The sequence below is a fragment of the Strigops habroptila genome, chromosome 1 (assembly GCF_004027225.2).
Source record: "Strigops habroptila isolate Jane chromosome 1, bStrHab1.2.pri, whole genome shotgun sequence".
Lineage (NCBI taxonomy): Eukaryota > Metazoa > Chordata > Aves > Psittaciformes > Psittacidae > Strigops > Strigops habroptila.
In genome coordinates this window covers 97,091,917-97,108,709 of record NC_044277.2, presented here as the reverse complement: position 1 = coordinate 97,108,709, position 16,793 = coordinate 97,091,917, and the positions used below count along the sequence as shown (strand labels likewise).

The window sequence follows — 16,793 nt, the reverse complement described above, 5'->3', positions numbered from 1 at the left end:
TCCAGGCACCCACCAGCACCCCACGGCCTCACCCCATGGCATCGAGACATCGCGGTGTCCCCCCCATTGTGCCACATCCCGCAGAGGAGCCACCCGCCACGTGCCGGCGCCTCACGGAGCTGCGCACCTTCGCCAAGGGCCCCTGCGCCCTGCGCGACGTCGAGGTCTCCTTCTGTGCTGGGCACTGCCCGTCCCGCACCACCGTCACCCCCGAGGTCAGCGGGGCCGGGGGAGGCTCGGGGCGGGGGTCTGGGGTCCGCGGTTGGACCCGGTGTGAGCCGCAGCGTGTCCCGGCAGGAGCCGTACCTGCAGAGCGTGTGCGAGTGCTGCAGCTACCGCCTGGACCCCACCGGCCCCGTGCGCGTCCTGCGGCTGCCCTGCCCCGGCGGCCAGAGCGAGCCCGTCGTGCTGCCCGTCATCCGCAGCTGCCAGTGCAGCCCCTGCCAGGGTGAGCACCCCGACCCCCACCCCGCTGCGGGGGCAGCGCCCCGGCGCTCCTGCACTCCCACCTGGCTGCATGTGCAGCACCCAATGCCCCCCCGTGACCCCCACGCGGCTATGGGTGCAGCCCCCTGTGCCCCCCATGCCCCCTGCCTGGCTGCGGATGCAGAACACAAGGCCCACCACACCCCCTGCCCAGCATGGGGTACAGCACCCAAAGCCCCCCCACCCCTCTCCCACAGGTGGGGATTTCTCCCGGCGCTGAGACCCCTCCGGGGTGCTCCAGACCCTGCCCCTCTCTGCAATAAACCTGCGGGAACAGCCCCCACAGCCAGCGCCAGGGATTGGGAAGGGACTGGGGAGACTGGGAAGGGCTTGAGAGGGAACTGGGAAGGGCTTGGGTGGGATTGGGGGGAGGACTGGTGGTGCTTGGGGGAACTGGGAAGGGACCAGGGGGACACTGGACGGGACGTGGGGGGATTGGGGGGTGCTGAGAATGGCCTGGGGAGGATCGGGAGCGGGAATGGGAGGGATTGGGAAGGGACCAGAGAGAGTGGGGGGTTATGGGAAGGGTTCAGGGGGCACCAGGGAGGGATGGAGACAGACTGGGAAGGGCTTGGGGAGGACCAGAGAGGGCTCAAGGGTGGCAAGAGGGCCCGGGGGGGACTGGGAAGGGATCAGGAATGGACTGGGGGGAGCAGGGGGGGACCAGAAGGGGTTTGGGGATGGAGGGTGACACTGGGAAGGACCATGAAGGGCTCAGGGGGCACAGGAGAGACTGGGAGGGGACATGGGGGCACTCGGGGGGTGGACTAGAGAGGGATGGGAAGGGACTGGGGGAACTGGGAAGGGACTGGGCTTATGGGGTGCCAAGGGGGGACTGGAAAGGTCTGGGGGGCACCTGGGAGGGAGAGGGAAGGGTTTGGGGTGACTGGGGGGCCCAGGCCCAGCCCTGGTGTGCAGGGGCTGTCATGTTCCTCTCTCTCCCGCTGCCACGCAAAGCCTCACCCTGCCCCACGAGCTGAGGGTTCTCCAGGGACACTGGCACTGACGGGGCACGAGGCTACAGCTGAATTAAAGCTGCCAATTGCTTAATTGTGGTCTGGTCATTAGAGCGGTGCGGGATGGGGGGTGCCCGGGGGGCACCAGTGCCTGCTCACCCTGGGAACCAGCATCACTTGTGCCAACCATGGCACAGTCACGTGCTGCCACAGCGGGAGCAGGGGCTTGGGGAGCTCCACCAGGCAGGGCCATGGGGGTGGGATGGGATGGGGCTGGTTCTGGTGAGCTCTGGCACCTCAAAATGGGCAGCACCTCACACCAAGACAAGCCCACACCCCTCCAGCTCTCTTGGAAGCCCCCAGGCAGATCCCAACCTCTCGCCATGTCCCACCGGAGATGGGGATCTAGGGATGAGCGAGGGGACACCAGCCCCGAGCAGGGCACTTGCACTGCCGTGGTCTTGCTGCATCGTCACCACCCAGGAGCTTTTTACTCACTATCCAGGGAAAATAAAGTGGCACCTTCCCCCACCCCAGCCCCATGCACCATCCCGACTGCACCATGACTGTTTTTTGCATTCCCCCACTCTGGGTGCCCCCGGCTCTCCCAGGGGCCTGGTGCAGCGGGGATGGGTGCCCATGACCCCCCCACCAACCGCAGCTGCTCAGGGGATCTCAGGAGGATCCGGTGTGGATGCTTTAGGGCAGTCGGTGATGGAAGAGCTGCCATTTGCTCTCAGTTCACACATGGGTGCTCTGGTGGAGCCAACATGGGCAGCAGTTTTGGGGGTGCCAGGTCACGGGCTGGGGGTGCTGTGGGTGCTCTGGTGAGCCAGCATTACCCCCACATCCCAAAACCGCTTCTTGCAGCCACCGCACTGGAAGGGCTTCAGAGACGGACCCCTTACATCCCACTGTCCAGCCCCGGTGCACCCACTGGTGGCTCTTCAGGTGCTGCCCCTGGCTGCAGACCTTGCCTCATCCACCGCACTGGTGAGGCCTGTCACCAGCATGGCGGCAGTGGTGGATGGTGATGGTGTTCCTGCTGTGGAAGCCCCTCCGGCAGCAAAGGGCCGCTTCCCACTGTGGATGCGCCGGCAGGTGACCGGTCGGCGCTTCTGGCTTAAGCGGTGGCCGCGGTGCCTGTGCTGGTGCTGCCTCAGCTCCCGGCTCTTGCTGAAGCTCTTCCCGCACTCGGCGCAGGCACTGGGGCTCTGGGAGCCAGTGCGAGGGCCCATCTTGGTGACATGGCTTTGCTGGTGGTGCTTGAGATCGCTGGAGCAGGGGAAGCCCCTGGTGCAGCAGGCGCAGGTGAAGGGCTGCTCACTCAAGTGGCTCCGTGCATGGACGTCCAGCGCTGCTCGGCTCCGGAAGCTCCGGCCGCACTCGGGGCACGTGGAGAGCGGCTTCGCCCTTGTCAGACCCCGCTGACGCCTCCTGCTGTGCTCAGGCACCGCCGGGAGCCGGGCGGTGGGTGCTGGCAGCACCCTGGGGAGCCCCGGCCGCACGTGGGCAGCACTGGTGGCTGGGGAGATGTGGGGTCACCACCAGGATGGGCAACCCCAGCCCACCGCGGTGACCAGAGCACCTGGGGCTGCGGGCAGGGGGTGCTGCACCCCAGTACCTGGTGCAGGAGCCCTGCGCCGGCGCCGTGGCAGGGACAGGGATGCCGCACATGGCATCACCTCTCGCTCCATCTTGGCGATGATCTCCGGCTTGATGGTGAGCCAGCCTGTGCCGGCAGAGAGAGCACCCCGCTCCTGCAGTGCCCCCAGCTCCCCCCAGCTCTGTTCCCTCACCCCAACCTGTCTGCAGCTGTGCCTCCCCACAGTGCCTGTCTTCCTGCAGCCATTCCATTCCATTCCCACCCCATCCCATCCTATCCCCATCCCCATTCTGTCCCATCCCCATCTCCATGCCATTCCATCCCATCTCCATGCCATCCCCTTCCTCATTCTGTCCCATCCCCAACCCATCCCCATCCCCATTCCCAGCCTATTCCCATACCCTTTCTGTCCCATCCCCATCTCTATCCCATTCCATCCCATCCCCATCTCTATCCCATCCCACCCCATCTCCATCCCATCCCCGTCCCATCCTCACTCTGTCCCCATCTTTATCCCATCCCACCCCCATCTCCATCCCATCCCCATCTCATCCTCACCCCATCCCCATCTCATCCTCACCCTCACCCCATCCCCATCTTTATCGCATCCCACCGGCACCACTCTCTGCAGGAGGCACCACCAGGACAAACCCTCCCCATGCCCACCGCAACACAGGCCGCAACAGCCACGGCTGGATTTTCCCTCCTAAGTCCTCCATGCACTCAATGGCATGAATTCCAGCTCAGCCCGGCCCGGCAGTGCCAGGAGACTCCTCACCCAGCGAGGCGACCGCCTGGTAGTTCTCCAGCATCACCTCCCGGTAGAGCCGCCGCTGCCACCCGGCCAGCACGGCCCATTCCTCGGAGGAGAAGTGCACGGACACGTCCTCGAATGTCACCAGCATCTGCAGCGGGAACCGCACTGGGTCAGTATGGCTGGGCTGGACACCTCTGCCAAGATCCTGCTGGGCAGCACTGGGGCTCCAGCATCCTGAGGGCACCAGCAGAGCTCGGAGCATCCCGTGCCAGGGAGGGGCACAGCACAGCGCCGCGACATGAGGCTTGGCTTGAGGCCAGCAGCTGGCACGCTTGTGCCCGTGCCATGGTTCCTTGGGCAGCTGGCTTTGTGCCACAACCACACCAATGGCACCAACCACGGGAATCTGGGCCCTGGAGCTGGTTCATCAGCAGTGCCTGACCCCCACCTTGCCGGAGCAGCCTGACCCTGGCCTGTCGCAGGCAGATGGATTCACGGGCGATGTTTATCCAGGCAGATGGTGGTGGAATGCTCTGGACGCTGCTGGTGATGCCAGTTCCACGTGTAGCCGCTCCAGGACGCTGATCGCTGCCAAGCACAGCGATGTGGGGAATATCCAGGGGCCAAAGGAGCACTTACTGCAAAGGGAGCGACGCTGGGAGCATCACCCACAGTGAAGCCAGAGCAGCAAATGGCAATGAAAACAAGGGAAATGGGATGTGGGGAGCCCCCAGGCACCCGAACCAGGCTCCGGTATCCGGGAAGAGCCGGAGGAAGATGACGGGGGAGTTCGGGGGGTCGCGATCCGGGTGGGTAGGACACGGAGTGGGGAGTCCCGACTGAGGCCGGGAGGTTCGGGGGGTCCCGAGGGAGTGAGAGGGTGCGGGGAGCGGGGGGGCCCTCCCGGAGCTGCCCGGCGAGGGGTGTCCGGGGGTGTCAGCGCCCATCCCAGTGGCGTCGGGCCGCCCCCCGCCCCTCCCGTACCTGCTGCGGGGCTGCGCCGGCCGGGCCGCGGGCGGGGACAAAGACGGCGCCGGGATCCGCCCGTGCGTCAGCCCCGAGCGGCGGCGGTGCAGGTCGGGAGCTGTAGTCCGGAGGGTGCGGAGGGGATGTGCGCGCTCCCCTCGCCTACATCCATAGGGATGGGGTGGCCCCAACCCTGGTGACCCCCTTTCCCCCCAAAACCAGCTGTGGGATACAGGTGTCCCCTCCCACATCCAGCTGCAGGGATGTAGGTAACCCCCACATTCCCCGCCAGGGATGCTGGCGCCCCCTCCAGTGACCCCCTCCCCAGTGATGCAGGTTCCCCCCTCATCCAGATGCAAAGATGTGGGTGTCCCCCTCACCCCCACCCACAAGGATGCAAGACCTCCCAGTAGACCAGGTTGCTCCAAGCCCCATCCAACCTGGCCTTGAACACTGCCAGGGATGGGGCAGCCACAGCTTCTCTGGGCAACCTGTGCCAGGGCCTCACCACCCTCACAGAGAGGAACTTCTGCCTCACATCTCATCTAAATCTCCCCTCTGTCAGTTTAAAGCCATTCCCCCTTGTCCCGTCCCTACCTGCCCTTGTCAAAAGCCCCTCTCCAGATTTCTTGTCAGCCCCTTCAGGCACTGGAGCTGCTCTAAGGTGTCCCCAGAGCCTTCTCTTCTCCAGGCTGAACAAGCCCAGCTCTCTCAGCCTGTCTCCATAGCAGAGGTGCTCCAGCTCTCAGAGGATCTTCTTGGCCTCCTCTGGACTCACTCCAACAGCTCCACGTCCTTTTTATGTTGGGGCTCCAGAGCAGGAGGAGTCTCACCAGAGCGGAGCAGAGGGAGAGAATCCCCTCTCTCGACCTGCTGGTCACGCTGCTGGTGATGCAGCCCAGGATACGGTTGGTTTCTAGGCACAAGCGCACACTGCAGCCGGGCCATGGGGAGCTTCTCCTCACCCATAATGCAAAACGTTGGTTTCCACTTTTTATTAGTTTCTAGATTAGGTGGGAAATAAAAAAGAAGGAGCTATAAATACGTGTGTCCAGCAGCCACCCCCAGCCCCTCACTCACCCTCGCACAGCCAGGAAGGGGTTAACCCCCCACCACCCCATGGGCAGCCACAGCACTGGGTGCTGCCCTGTTTTACAGATGTGAAAACTGATGCCAGGGCCTCGAGCCACAGGGCAGAGGAGTCTGCAGGGGAGCAGATGGGGCTGGAGATGCCGAGAGGAACCCAGAATTCCCAGGGGAATGAAAGAGAGCTTTGGGAGGACCTTGGTCCCTCTGCCCGCTGCTCCTGGCTATGGTGAGGTGATGCCAGGAGCAGTGCCAGACACAGGGTCAGGGACAGAAAACCTGGCACGGGGACCCCCGGCCTCACTTCTCCCACCACAATCCGCTTTTGGAATGTTTCTGAGCAGCAGCTCTTATGTAGGGGACACCGGCTTGGGCTGTAACACAAACCCCACCATGACCTGGGGATCAGGTGAGGCCAGAGCACCAGCTTTGCATCCCAGCCGGAGCAGGGTGCTACCAAAAGCCAGCAGCATCCCCAACCAGCACCTCCTCCCTGGCATCCGGCAGCTGGGAAAACCACTGACCCCACCGTGCTGCCAGCCCTGCAGCAGGCCCAAGGCTCTGGTGACGGTCTCATTCCTCTCCTCACCACCCCACTGGCAGGGACATGCCATGGGTGGGACGCCGCGCTGTCCCCACAGCCACCAACCCCTACTTGTACTTGGAGAGCGGCACGGGGCGCTGGGTGCAGGGCACGAGGAGCGGGTGCGCGGGGAGGAAGGGGCTGAAGGGCTCTCCCTCGCGGCACCGGGAGAGGATCCTCTCCTCGGCGTGCCCGCGCTGGTGCGCCGTCAGCTCCTTCTTGTGGGTGAAGACGCAGCCGCACTCGGTGCAGGGGTAGACCCGCTCCACGGTGTGGGTGAGGTGGTGCGTTCGCAAGTTGCCCTTGTATTTGAAGCTCTTCCCACACTCGAGGCAGGAGAAGGGCCGCTCACCCGTGTGGATGCGCTTGTGCTTCATCAGTGTTGTCTTCAGGTTGAAGGTCTTGCCGCAGTCGGCGCAGGCGAAGGGGCGCTCGCCTGTGTGGATGCGCTGGTGGGTGATGAGGGTGCCCTTGCGGTTGAAGCTCTTGCCGCACTCGGTGCAGGTGAAGGGCTTCTCGCCGGTGTGGATGCGCTGGTGCTTGATGAGCTCGCCGTTGTGGCTGAAGCTCTTGCCACAGTCGGTGCAGGCGAAGGGCCGCTCGCCCGTGTGGATGCGCTGGTGCCGTGTCAGGTCGCCGTTGCGGCTGAAGCTCTTCCCACACTCAGAGCAGCCGAAGGGCCGGTCACCAACATGGATCTTCTGGTGGAGGATGAAGGTCTTCTTGGCGCAGAAGCCCTTGCCGCACTCGGCACAGATGAAGGGGCGCTCGCCGCGGTGGATCTTCTGGTGGGTGAGGAAGTTGGCCTTGCGGTTGAAGCTCTTGCCACAGTCGGTGCAGGAGAAAGGCTTCTCTCCTGTGTGGATGCGCTGGTGCAGGATGAAGGTCTGCTTGGAGCAGAAGCTCTTTCCGCAGACAGTGCAGGAGAATGGCTTCTCACCGGTGTGGATGCGCTGGTGCCGCATCAGGTCGCCCTTCTGGCTGAAGCTCTTGCCGCAGACGGTGCAGGTGAAGGGCTTCTCCCCGGTGTGTACCCGCAGGTGGGTGACGAGGTTCCCCCGGTGCTGGAAGCTCTTCCCGCACTCACTGCAGGCGAAGGGACGCCCGGATGCGTGGCTGCAGGGTCGCCGCACCAGCTCGGTGCCAGGGGCCGCAGCGCTGCCCATCCCACAGGCAGAGGGGGGGACCTGCCCAGTGCCACTCACCGGCACCACCGGAGCCGTGCCCGTCACCAGGCAGAGCCCCCGCGGCTTGGGGGTGACCCGCGGCCCCCCAGGCACTGCTGGGCTGCGCCAGAGTTCAGCCACAGCGCCCTGCGCCTGCCGCACCGTCCACTGGCTGACGCAGGGCTGGAGCCCCAGGGAACCCCCCCCGGCAGCCCCTGGGCTCCGCTCCGGCTCTGCTGACCCTGGTTTCACCTCCTCCGGCTCCTCCTTGGGACGCCGCTCGCTGCCAGTGCCTGCCAAGAGAAGGGGACCCCGCAGTTACCTGCTGTGAGGACCCACAGCCACGTTCTTGGGCACCACCAGAGCTGCGCTCATCGACACAGGCACGGTGCAGCCACGGCACCAGGGCCACTGCAGCACTCCAACCCGCTGGCCCTGTCATTAGCGCATCAGCACCTTGTCCCCATCCCGGCACCATGAGCAGGGCGGCATCACTGCGGCTGACCCCAGGGAGATGCTCACATGTGTACTGGCTGCCTGGACCTGTGGAAGAGCAGCATGATGCTCTGGCAGTGCCCACACACCAAGTGGCTTGCCGGGATGGCTGGTGGTGGCACTGGCCCTCCCTGTGGCTTTCTGCTGGGTTTGGGACGTGGCTGGGAGAGGGACTTGGGGGCTATGGGTGCAGTGGGAGCTGTGGTGGGGGCAGCCCCAGTCCCAGGGACTGTTGCTCCCTGACCACCGAATGCCAGCGGTGGCATTGACACAAGGTCACTGGGCAGCCCATGAGGCTGCGGTGGGACCCAGAAGGTGCTGGTGGGACCCATGGGGTTTCAGTGAGACCCACGAGGTGCCAGTGGGACCCACGAGGTGCCAGTGGGACCCATGGGGCCATCTCCATCTGCCCATCTCCTCCCCATGCCCACAGCCACCTCACGGCTGAGGGAGAGCCCCGCCACCACAAACCACACGAGCCAGGCTTGTGGTGAGGATATACAGGACCCAAAGTGCTGAATGAAGCTGCAAAAGTAAAGGGGAAACCCCATCTGCAACTGTAGCCGATGCCAGCCACCAGCAGCACCCACTACCCCCAGGGTCGGCAACCCCTCAGGAAGGGGGTTTCCTTCTCTTCCTGTCACTTGGAGCGCACAATGGGAATGGGGTTCCCATGCAGCATCTCACCACCACCAAGGGCATTGCCACAAGCTCTGGGCCCATCCAGGAACCCTCGGAGCTCCCGTGGGAGCCGCAAGGATGTTGCAGAGAAACCCATCACCAGATGATGCTTTAAGGTCCATTTCAGCAGGACCCATCCTGTTCTGCCGGGCTGAGGAGCCCTCCCCTGCTCCATGCCCAACGAGCCAGGGCACTCACCCCAACATCCCCCCATCCTGCCAGACCCACGGAGCTGCCCCGGTGCTCACCTGCGCCACTGCGCTGGCCAGGAGCTCCTGGGGGACACCCGATGTGCAGCTCCTCCAGCTCCACCTTCACAATGACCTCGGGCTTGGCATCGCCTGGAGAGCAGAGTGCGGTGCTGGGTGGGTGCCGGTGGGGCCAGAGGCGATGCAGATGGGCTTCACACCCCAGCTGGCAGTGCTACCAGCAGCAACGGCAGGGATGGGCTCACATGGGCACCCATTGAGGCTCGTGTCCCCAGCGTGGCACAGGACAGTGTCACCATGTCCCCAGTAGCACTCGGAGGGGATTAAGAGGGGTGACTTCCCCAGGTACATGCCTGACTGGTACCCCCTGCCCAGCTCACCACCCCCCGTCATCCCCGTCTGTGTCCCCTGGGTGCCCCACTCCACTCACAGGCCGTGTCAAGGGGGGTCACATCCTGCCCCGGGGAGCCAGGGCTGTAACTTCCATACGCACCATCCTCATCCTCGCTTTTCCCGACCACCTCAGCCTTGATGCCTGTGGAAAGGAGGAAGGGAGGGAAGGTGCCACCCGGAGCAGACAGTATGGGACAGGGTACTTGATCCAGGACAGGGGACTCAATCCCCAGGGCCACAGCTCTTGCCGAGCTCCCAGCCCTCACCCAGCCATCCACTCTGCTCACCAGTGCCAGGGACACTGGGGCCAGTGGCCTCCAGGCCCTGGGGACATCCGATGTAGTATTCATCCTCTGGTTCTATTTTCACCACGATCTCGCCCTTTGCACCATCCCAGCCCTTTCCTGAGGAAGACAAAGCTGCATCACACTGCACTGCTTCCAGTGACACCACGGGCTCCATACTCCCTCCAGGCACAGGGGCACTATGGAGGGAAGCAGGGGGCTGAGCCCTGGACCCCATCCATCCCTCCCGGCTGCCCAGTGAGGACCTTCACCCGACCACAACCACGGCAGCAGCCAGTGCTGGGCACGGCATCACCAGCACCAGCACCGTGCTGGGCTCTGTGCAAGTGGCACCTCAGCCCCAGGGATCCCAGGGCATGGGGGCTGTGATGTCCCCAGGGTGCCAGAGCAGCCAGGACTTGCAGGACATCACTTCACCTGTGCCATGGGGGTCGGGCATTGCCCGGAGTCTCATGTCCAGTGTGCTCCCCCCAAACGGCTTCTCCTCTTGCTCCATCGCCGGGGTCCCACCAGAACCTGCTGGAGCCATTGGAGAGTCTCTTGCCAGCGCCCCCCATCCCTCGGGGTTCCAGAGGATGCCAGCCCCCAGGGTCCCTGCTCCAGCATGGGTGCCAGGTCATGCCACCATCACCTCAACAGCCACCCCGGCTGCTCCTCTCAGCCCAGTGGCTACAAAGGTGGGGTACAGGTGGGAGCAAAGTGAACCCCAGCACAGGGCCGCAGTTTGTGGCTTTGGCACCAGAACAGCATGGGTGTGCAGGGTCCCTGCTCCCTGGCTCCCTCCAGCTTGGGGGCCACCAGAGCAACCCTCCAGCTCTGGGAGGTGGAAGTTGCCCTCCTCCTCCTCCTCCTCCTCCTCCTCCTGCCTGGCTGCTCTGCTCACTCTAAGGGCACCCTGCTCGGGGCAATGGTGGTGCCGAGGGATCCCTGCAAGCACTGGGGTGGCAGGACCAGGGTGCTCAGGGGTTGATGGGGTTCGGCCCTTTCCGAACGGGAGTGCTTTGCTCTGGGGGTTCCTCTCCTCCGGCTGCCCTGGAACAGGATCACCTCCAGGCAGGGATTTCAGGTGAGCGTGGCTGAAGCCAGCTGAAGCCACACAGCGGGCACCTTACCATGGGACCATGGACCTGTCACTCTGCACCCATCACATCACTAACAGGATACAGGGCTGGGGGGCATCCCCACAGCCATGGGGAGGATGCTCCTCCTGTGGGGTGCTGGACCCCCACAGCCCTGCACCCTCTGTGCCCCCTACCACTGGCTGTGCGTCCTCTGGAGCCACAGTCCCCAAAGCCCATCCCTGCTCCCTGGACTGCACCCACTGGGAATTGGACAGGGTTTGGGGCACGTTTCCCCCCCGGCACGGGACTTCCCTGCTCCCGGTGTCCCCTCCCCGGTATGTCCCTGCCCTGCTCCCCCCACAGTGCCCTCCATCCCGATGCCCCCCCACCTGTCCCAGTGTCCACAACCTTTGTCCCGGTGCCCCCCCAGTGTCCCCGCCTGTCCCGGTGACACGCTGCCTGCCCCACTATCCCCTTCCCGCTGCCCCCTCCCGTCCCGGTGCCCCCCACTCCGGTGTCCCTCCTCGCCTGTCCCGGTACCCACCTCCCATCCCAGTGTCCCCTGCCTGTCCCGGTGCGCCCCCCGCTTGTCCCGGTGTGTGTCCCCCCGTTCCCTGATGCCCCTGCCGTCCCGGTCGCCCCGACGGTGTCCCCCCCTCCTGCCCCGGTGTCCCCCATCCGCACCACGCACCCCGTCCCGGTCCCCCCCCCCCGCTCTCACCGGCGATGGCCGCGGAGCGCACCGGGGCGGCGGCGGCGCGCGGGGCGGCAGACAAAGGGCCGCGGCCCCGCGGGCTGCCGGGAGCCGTAGTCCGGGTCCGGGGCCCGCCCCCCCCGGCCGGTGTCACGGGCGGGCACTCCGGTGAGCCGGGAGGTGCTCCGGGGTCCCGGGCGGGAGCGGGCAGTGGAGGACGGAGCTGGTTGGGGCAGCGGGAGCTGTTACCGTCACCGTGGCACCGGGCTCGGCGATAGAACTGGGATGTTGGGTACGTCGGGTCATGGAGGAGTCATGGGGGATGGATTGCAGTAGGATGAGGAACGCAGGGATGTGGGGACATGGGGACAAGGGGCACAGGGACACACGGATGTGGGGACATGAGGACACATGGACATGGGGATGTGGTAGGACAGATCCCCTCCCAGATGGATTTGGATTCCCTGCAGGATGGCAATGTTTGACTCGGCTGTCCCAGCCCTTGGCACTGGGACACACTGCCGGTACCAGGAACGGCAGCACCAATCCCACACAGACATGTTTATTTCCCTCCCTGCTCCACCTGCACAGCCTCAGCCATCAGCCCCAGATGTGTGGAAGAGCAGGGAGGGGATGGGAGAGGGGCAGAGTGATGTTATCCCGAATTGGAAAGGGAAGGGAAAGGGAGAGAAAAGGAAAAGGCAAAGGTAAACAGAAAGGTGAAAGGGGAAAGGGAAGTGAAAATTCCAGCCTAAGGGGACCTCCACCGACCATCCAATCCAACTGCACCTCATCCATCAGCCCTTGAGAATGGATGCATCCACATTCCCTGAGCAATGCCTGGGCAAGGCTGGGCTGGCAGCCAGTGCTGCACCAGGGGAGGAAGGCAAGGAGGTGGAAGAGGGTGAGGGCAACCCCCCACTGCCAGCACCCCCAGCCCGAGGCCACCCAAGAGTTGCTGTTCCCCCCCTGCTGTCCCTCCATTTTCATTCCTGACAAAGGGATTCATTAACCTACAAGGAATTGTGGACGCCGTGGTGCTCCAGGACTTAGGACGCACAGATGCTTACCTGAGACTGGGGAGCCAGTGGCAGCAGTGCCCAAGGGAAGGGCTGATGGCCACAAACCAAGGGAAGAGCTGCTGGCCCAGCAGCCTGTGCTCGGGGTCACTGGCACCCCAGCGCCCCAGACCCAGCCACGGTCCCCACGCTGGGGCTCACAAGGCCAGGGGTGCCCACCCAGACAAGCAATGGGACAATGGGGCCGCACAATGTGTCAGTTTGGGAAACCTGCTTTCTGGAAAGGCAGCTTTTACTGCTGGGATGTTCTTCATGGCCACAACATGGGGGTAAACCAAACCAGGGACCTTAGGGATTGCAGCCCCCATTGCCACTGTTGACTTGCCATGGGCTTTTGACAAGGGCAGGTAGGACAGGACAAGGGGGAATGGCTTTAAACTGACAGAGGGGAGATTTAGATGAGATGTGAGGCAGAAGTTCTTCCCTGTGAGGGTGGTGAGGCCCTGGCACAGGTTGCCCAGAGAAGCTGTGGCTGCCCCATCCCTGGCAGTGTTCAAGGCCAGGTTGGACGGGGCTTGGAGCAACCTGCTCTAGCGGAAGGTGTCCCTGCCTGTGGCAGGGGGCTGGAACTCGATGAGCCTTAAGGTCCATTCCAACCCAAACCATTCTATGGTTCTGTGATAATTCTATAGGGCAGTTGCAGCACAGGGTAGACACTTTCCAAGCAGCGATGGCCACCAGCTGAGCCAGTGAGGGGGAGCAGGGTGAGCCACACACAAGAGCCAGAGCCTCCAGCAACAACCGCTGCAATCTGCTTCCAGCCCAGGGGCCACAGGGGAAGCACAGCACATCACCCCCCACCCCTCAGAACAGAGCTGCACCCCAAAACCTGGGGCACAACCAGCAAAGGCGCCGAGTGCTAATGGGGGGATCCATGACACTCTACGCTAGGTGTTCACTAACCTGCTGGCCCCCCCACCTCCTCCCCTTTCAGCCAGTGATCCCGGCACTAGAACCATGGACTGCAGCACAGCCACCTTCTGAACACAGGCGATATCCTCGCCCTCGAGAGCCTTGGAACCATGGCAGGTTTTGGCAAAGGGTCTGGTGGTGTTTGGCCCCCCAAGTCCCCAGCCCCACTCTGAGGAGGAGAGCAATAGGAAAAGTGAAGGGCTTTGGCCATGAGCTGCCACCACGACCTTGGCCCTTCTGTGCTGCCACAAGAGACCAGACCCCACACTCATATCGCTCACTTCTGCTTTAAATTCAGACAAGGAGATACTCTGCACACAGGGGCAGGGCACTGGTGGGACTGGGAGAACTGGGAAGTGCTCTGGAGAGATATTGCAAGGCCTGAAGGGAAAATGAGGTGCCCTGGAGGGATTTTCCAATGTCCACAGGGGTGTGGAGCACAGGGATCAAAAATCCTGGATGTGCACCGGGGAGAAGGCACTTTGCACCACCAAAGTCAGGTCCTGGAGGCAGGATTAGGCTCCTCTGGTCTCTCCACGTGGGGATAAACCCCTTCCTGTGCTCCATAGCAGCCACAGCTACTGCTGGCAGCCGACCGGGTTGTCCTCTGCACTGAGGCTCCTGGCATCCTGGCTCCTGGCATGCTCCGCATGCTCCCGCTGGTGCCGCAGCAGCTTGCTCTTGGAGCTGAAGCTCAGGCGGCACTGGGAGCAGGTGAAGGTCCGGTAGCGGCGGTGCAGCCTCTTGTGGGTGATGAGGTTGGCCTTGTTGCAGAAGGACTTGTCGCACTGGGCGCAGGCGAAGGGCCGCTCGCCCGTGTGCACGCGCTGGTGCGCCAGCAGGTTCCCGCTGCGGCTGAAGCTGCGGCCGCAGACGGGGCACTTGTGGGAGCGCTCCTGCGCGTGGCTGCGCTGGTGGATGATGAGGCTCTCCTTCCAGCTGAAGCTGCGCCCGCAGCGCCCGCAGCGGAATGGCTGCTCCTCGCTGTGTGCCGCCCGGTGCTGGCTCAGGCTGGCCTCGTCCTCGAAGCGCTTCTTGCACTCGGGGCACTTGTGGCAGGCGTCGCCGGCGCCGTGCTCCTTGCGGTGCGCCTGCAGCTCGCGCTTGTGGCGGAAGCTGTCCCCGCACAGCGGGCAGCAGTAGCTGCTCTCGCCGCCGTGGCTCGCCCGGTGCCGCAGCAGGTCGCCTTTCAAGCAGAAGGTGCTGCCGCACTCGGTGCAGACGTGCCGGTGCCGGCCCCGGTGCTTCTTGTGCGTCAGGAGGTTGCGGTGGTGGCGGAAAGCTTTGCCGCAGGCCGTGCACTGGTAGGAGGGTGCCGGGCGCAGGTGCTCGCCCTGGTGTGCGTGCAGCCGGGCCTCGTCCTCAAAGCTCTGCCCACAGATGCCACAGATGAGAAGGGCCCCAGACACCGGCACCCCCTCGCCCCCTAGCAGCCCCCGGGGAGAGGCTCCGTCCCAGGTCTCTGCGTTACACAAGCTGGAGCAGAGCGGTGGGTACCACACCTTGGCCGCCCTGGCTTGCGCCGTGCACGGGACCCAGCATCCCTGGTTGTCTTCCTCAGACAGCTCCTCCCCAGCAGCCACATCCCAGGCAGCTGTTGGGAACAGGGGGTCACGTCAGGGGGACACCCCCAGCACAGTCCCCATGGCACCAGCCCCCTGCCTGCCGCAGCATCCCCCGCAATACGTATGGGGCAACTGAGCCAGAGGGCCAAGGCAGGATGCCCTGACCAGGAAGGACACCTGGCAGGGGGTCACCTCGGTGGCTGCCTCACCCCAACTTATTAAATCAGCACCAACTTCCCAGCCCAGTGCCCCAGCCATGCCAGTGTCCCCACAGCCACTTACAGGTTCCAGAGGTGTCAGGAGCTCCACTGTTCCCTCTGCTGCAGGGGTCCCCCACATACGACTCCTCCTCAGCCTCCATTTTGCAGACAAACTTGGACTCTGAGACTGTGCAGAAGAGAGAACCCTCAGTGGCCCCCAAGCCACCCCAGGAGTGCAACTGTCACCATCACCAGGGCTGTGCCAGGGGGCTGCCGGCTGCAAGAGCAGCAGGGCCAGGGGGGCTGCTGGTGCCAGTGCCAGCTGTGGCAGCAAACTGGGGTGCACCAGGATGTGGAGCAGCAGGGGCAGGGTACCTGGAGCCATTAACTCCTCACACACTGGGGACGGGACAGGCTCGGCAGGTTGGGCTGTGACCTGGCTGTGGACCCCAGCCAAGCCTCCGGAGCCCCAGCTCAGCCCCCGGGCCCCATGAGCTCCGTGCAGGACTCATCCTTACCCAGGCTGGCAACCAGGTCCCGGTTGTCCAGCATCACCTCCCAGTAGAGCTGCCGCTGCCACCGCGCCAGCTGCCCCCACTCCTCGGGAGAGAAGTGCACGGCCACGTCCTCGAAGGCCACCGCACCCTGAGAACGAGACGGGCGGAGGGGGGTCCCGCAGCAGCACCGGGACTCGTCGCACACACCTCCCCCCCCCAGCCTGCTCCTCCCTTCCGGCCCCAGGGATAACGGAAGCCACGGGCGGGAACTGCCGCCGGGACCAGGAACGGGTCCAGGAATGGGACCGGGTCATCCCCCCGCCCCGGGGTACCCGGCCCGGCCTTACCCGCTGCATCTCTACCCGGGCGGACGCCGCTCCCCGGAAGGGCCCCGGCCCCAGCCCTAGCCCCAGCGCCGCGACGGCGGCTGGAGCGGGCCCGGAAGGAGATGGCGAGGGCGGGACCAGGGCTGCGATGGGCGGGCGGGCGGCGGGGAGGGGCGGAGCGTCGGCACCGGTGGTGGGGAGCACTGGAGCATCGGTCCCGGGCACCGGTAGCATCGGTCCCGGGCACCGGGAGCATCACCCCCGGGCATGGGGAGCCCCAGGGGGCAACAGCCCCGGGCCCCTCGTGCGGTTGGTGACACTGGGGGGACAGTGGGGAACAAGCAGGGCCCGAGGGCTCCCAGCCGCGACTCCCTCCCCCCATTGCCACCACCCGTGGCGGTGGCCACCAGCTCTCCCTGCCCTCCCTATGCCCTCACATGCAGTTTGCCGGGTCCCCCCCAGCCTGCCATGCCCTGGCTGGGGACACGGGGCAGCCCTCAAGCCCATAAACACAAGCCTGAATCCAGGGGGAACTGCAGGTGGGAACTTCCCTGGGTAGAATGAGGTTTGGTGTCTGCTCCTCTGCCCCATGCTGGGTGCGCCAGCCTCAGGCAGGGACACCCCTCCAGTGCTCCCCGGGGGAATTCCAGCCCAGCCGCTGCATTGGCAGCTAAGATCCGTACCAGGCAGGTTGTACTGGGAATGAGCATCCACTGGCGTGTCCCAGAAGGGAATAAGCATCCACTGGCACATTCTGGGAGGGAATGAGC

The 16,793-nt window shown here is 64.7% G+C and overlaps 3 protein-coding genes across 11 annotated transcripts in view; 1 reads left to right on the top strand and 2 right to left on the bottom strand.

Annotated features, from left to right (window-relative positions):
• The window catches only part of LOC115605787 (SCO-spondin-like), a 31,649-nt gene extending 30,113 nt beyond the window's left edge, over nt 1-1,536 (top strand). Inside the window, 3 exon segments of the mRNA XM_030480780.2 lie at nt 85-215; nt 298-448; nt 684-1,536. Of these exon segments, the coding sequence (XP_030336640.1) occupies nt 85-215; nt 298-448; nt 684-706 (305 nt within the window). The 3' untranslated portion in view covers nt 707-1,536.
• A 367-nt stretch (nt 1,537-1,903) lies between these two features.
• Nucleotides 1,904-4,871, bottom strand: LOC115611069 (zinc finger protein 517-like). 3 transcript variants are annotated; one of them, XM_030493450.1, is made up of 5 exons: nt 4,790-4,871; nt 4,254-4,443; nt 3,827-3,953; nt 3,067-3,174; nt 1,904-2,967 (listed from the first exon to the last, which is right to left on the bottom strand). In XM_030493450.1, exons 3-5 carry the CDS (start codon nt 3,951-3,953, stop codon nt 2,390-2,392), a joined length of 813 nt encoding a protein of 270 aa, XP_030349310.1. In that variant the 5' UTR covers nt 4,254-4,443; nt 4,790-4,871; the 3' UTR covers nt 1,904-2,389. The 3 variants fall into 3 exon arrangements, with proteins under 3 accessions (XP_030349310.1, XP_030349317.1, XP_030349316.1); XM_030493457.1 differs by having other exon boundaries at nt 4,273-4,443; nt 4,790-4,867; XM_030493456.1 differs by having other exon boundaries at nt 4,254-4,818.
• Nucleotides 4,872-5,753: 882 nt separating this feature from the next.
• On the bottom strand, nt 5,754-16,137 carry LOC115610919 (gastrula zinc finger protein XlCGF57.1-like). 7 transcript variants are annotated; one of them, XM_030493041.1, is made up of 7 exons: nt 11,472-11,515; nt 10,107-10,205; nt 9,672-9,788; nt 9,422-9,526; nt 9,031-9,123; nt 8,063-8,149; nt 5,754-7,899 (listed from the first exon to the last, which is right to left on the bottom strand). In XM_030493041.1, the coding sequence occupies exons 2-7, from the start codon at nt 10,183-10,185 to the stop codon at nt 6,509-6,511; spliced, it is 1,872 nt and encodes a 623-aa protein (XP_030348901.1). In that variant the 5' UTR covers nt 10,186-10,205; nt 11,472-11,515; the 3' UTR covers nt 5,754-6,508. The 7 variants fall into 7 exon arrangements, with proteins under 7 accessions (XP_030348901.1, XP_030348910.1, XP_030348935.1 ...); XM_030493050.1 differs by having other exon boundaries at nt 10,107-10,208; nt 11,472-11,514; XM_030493075.1 differs by lacking the exon at nt 8,063-8,149 and having other exon boundaries at nt 10,107-10,208; nt 11,472-11,518.
• Between the last annotated feature and the right edge of the window lie 656 nt (nt 16,138-16,793).

Excerpts from the sequence above, each read along its gene's own strand:
- LOC115611069 (XM_030493450.1), bottom strand. The coding sequence starts at position 3,953 with ATGCTGGTGACATTCGAGGACGTGTCCGTGCACTTCTCCTCCGAGGAA. Across the intron at positions 3,175-3,826 it reads CCAGGCGGTCGCCTCGCTGG|GCTGGCTCACCATCAAGCCG; the intron begins GTGAGGAGTCTC and ends CTGCCGGCACAG. Across the intron at positions 2,968-3,066 it reads GCGCAGGGCTCCTGCACCAG|CCACCAGTGCTGCCCACGTG; the intron begins GTACTGGGGTGC and ends ACATCTCCCCAG.
- LOC115610919 (XM_030493082.1), bottom strand. Across the intron at positions 15,388-15,718 it reads GGACCTGGTTGCCAGCCTGG|TCTCAGAGTCCAAGTTTGTC; the intron begins GTAAGGATGAGT and ends TCTTCTGCACAG. Across the intron at positions 15,030-15,282 it reads TCCTGACACCTCTGGAACCT|CTGCCTGGGATGTGGCTGCT; the intron begins GTAAGTGGCTGT and ends TGTTCCCAACAG.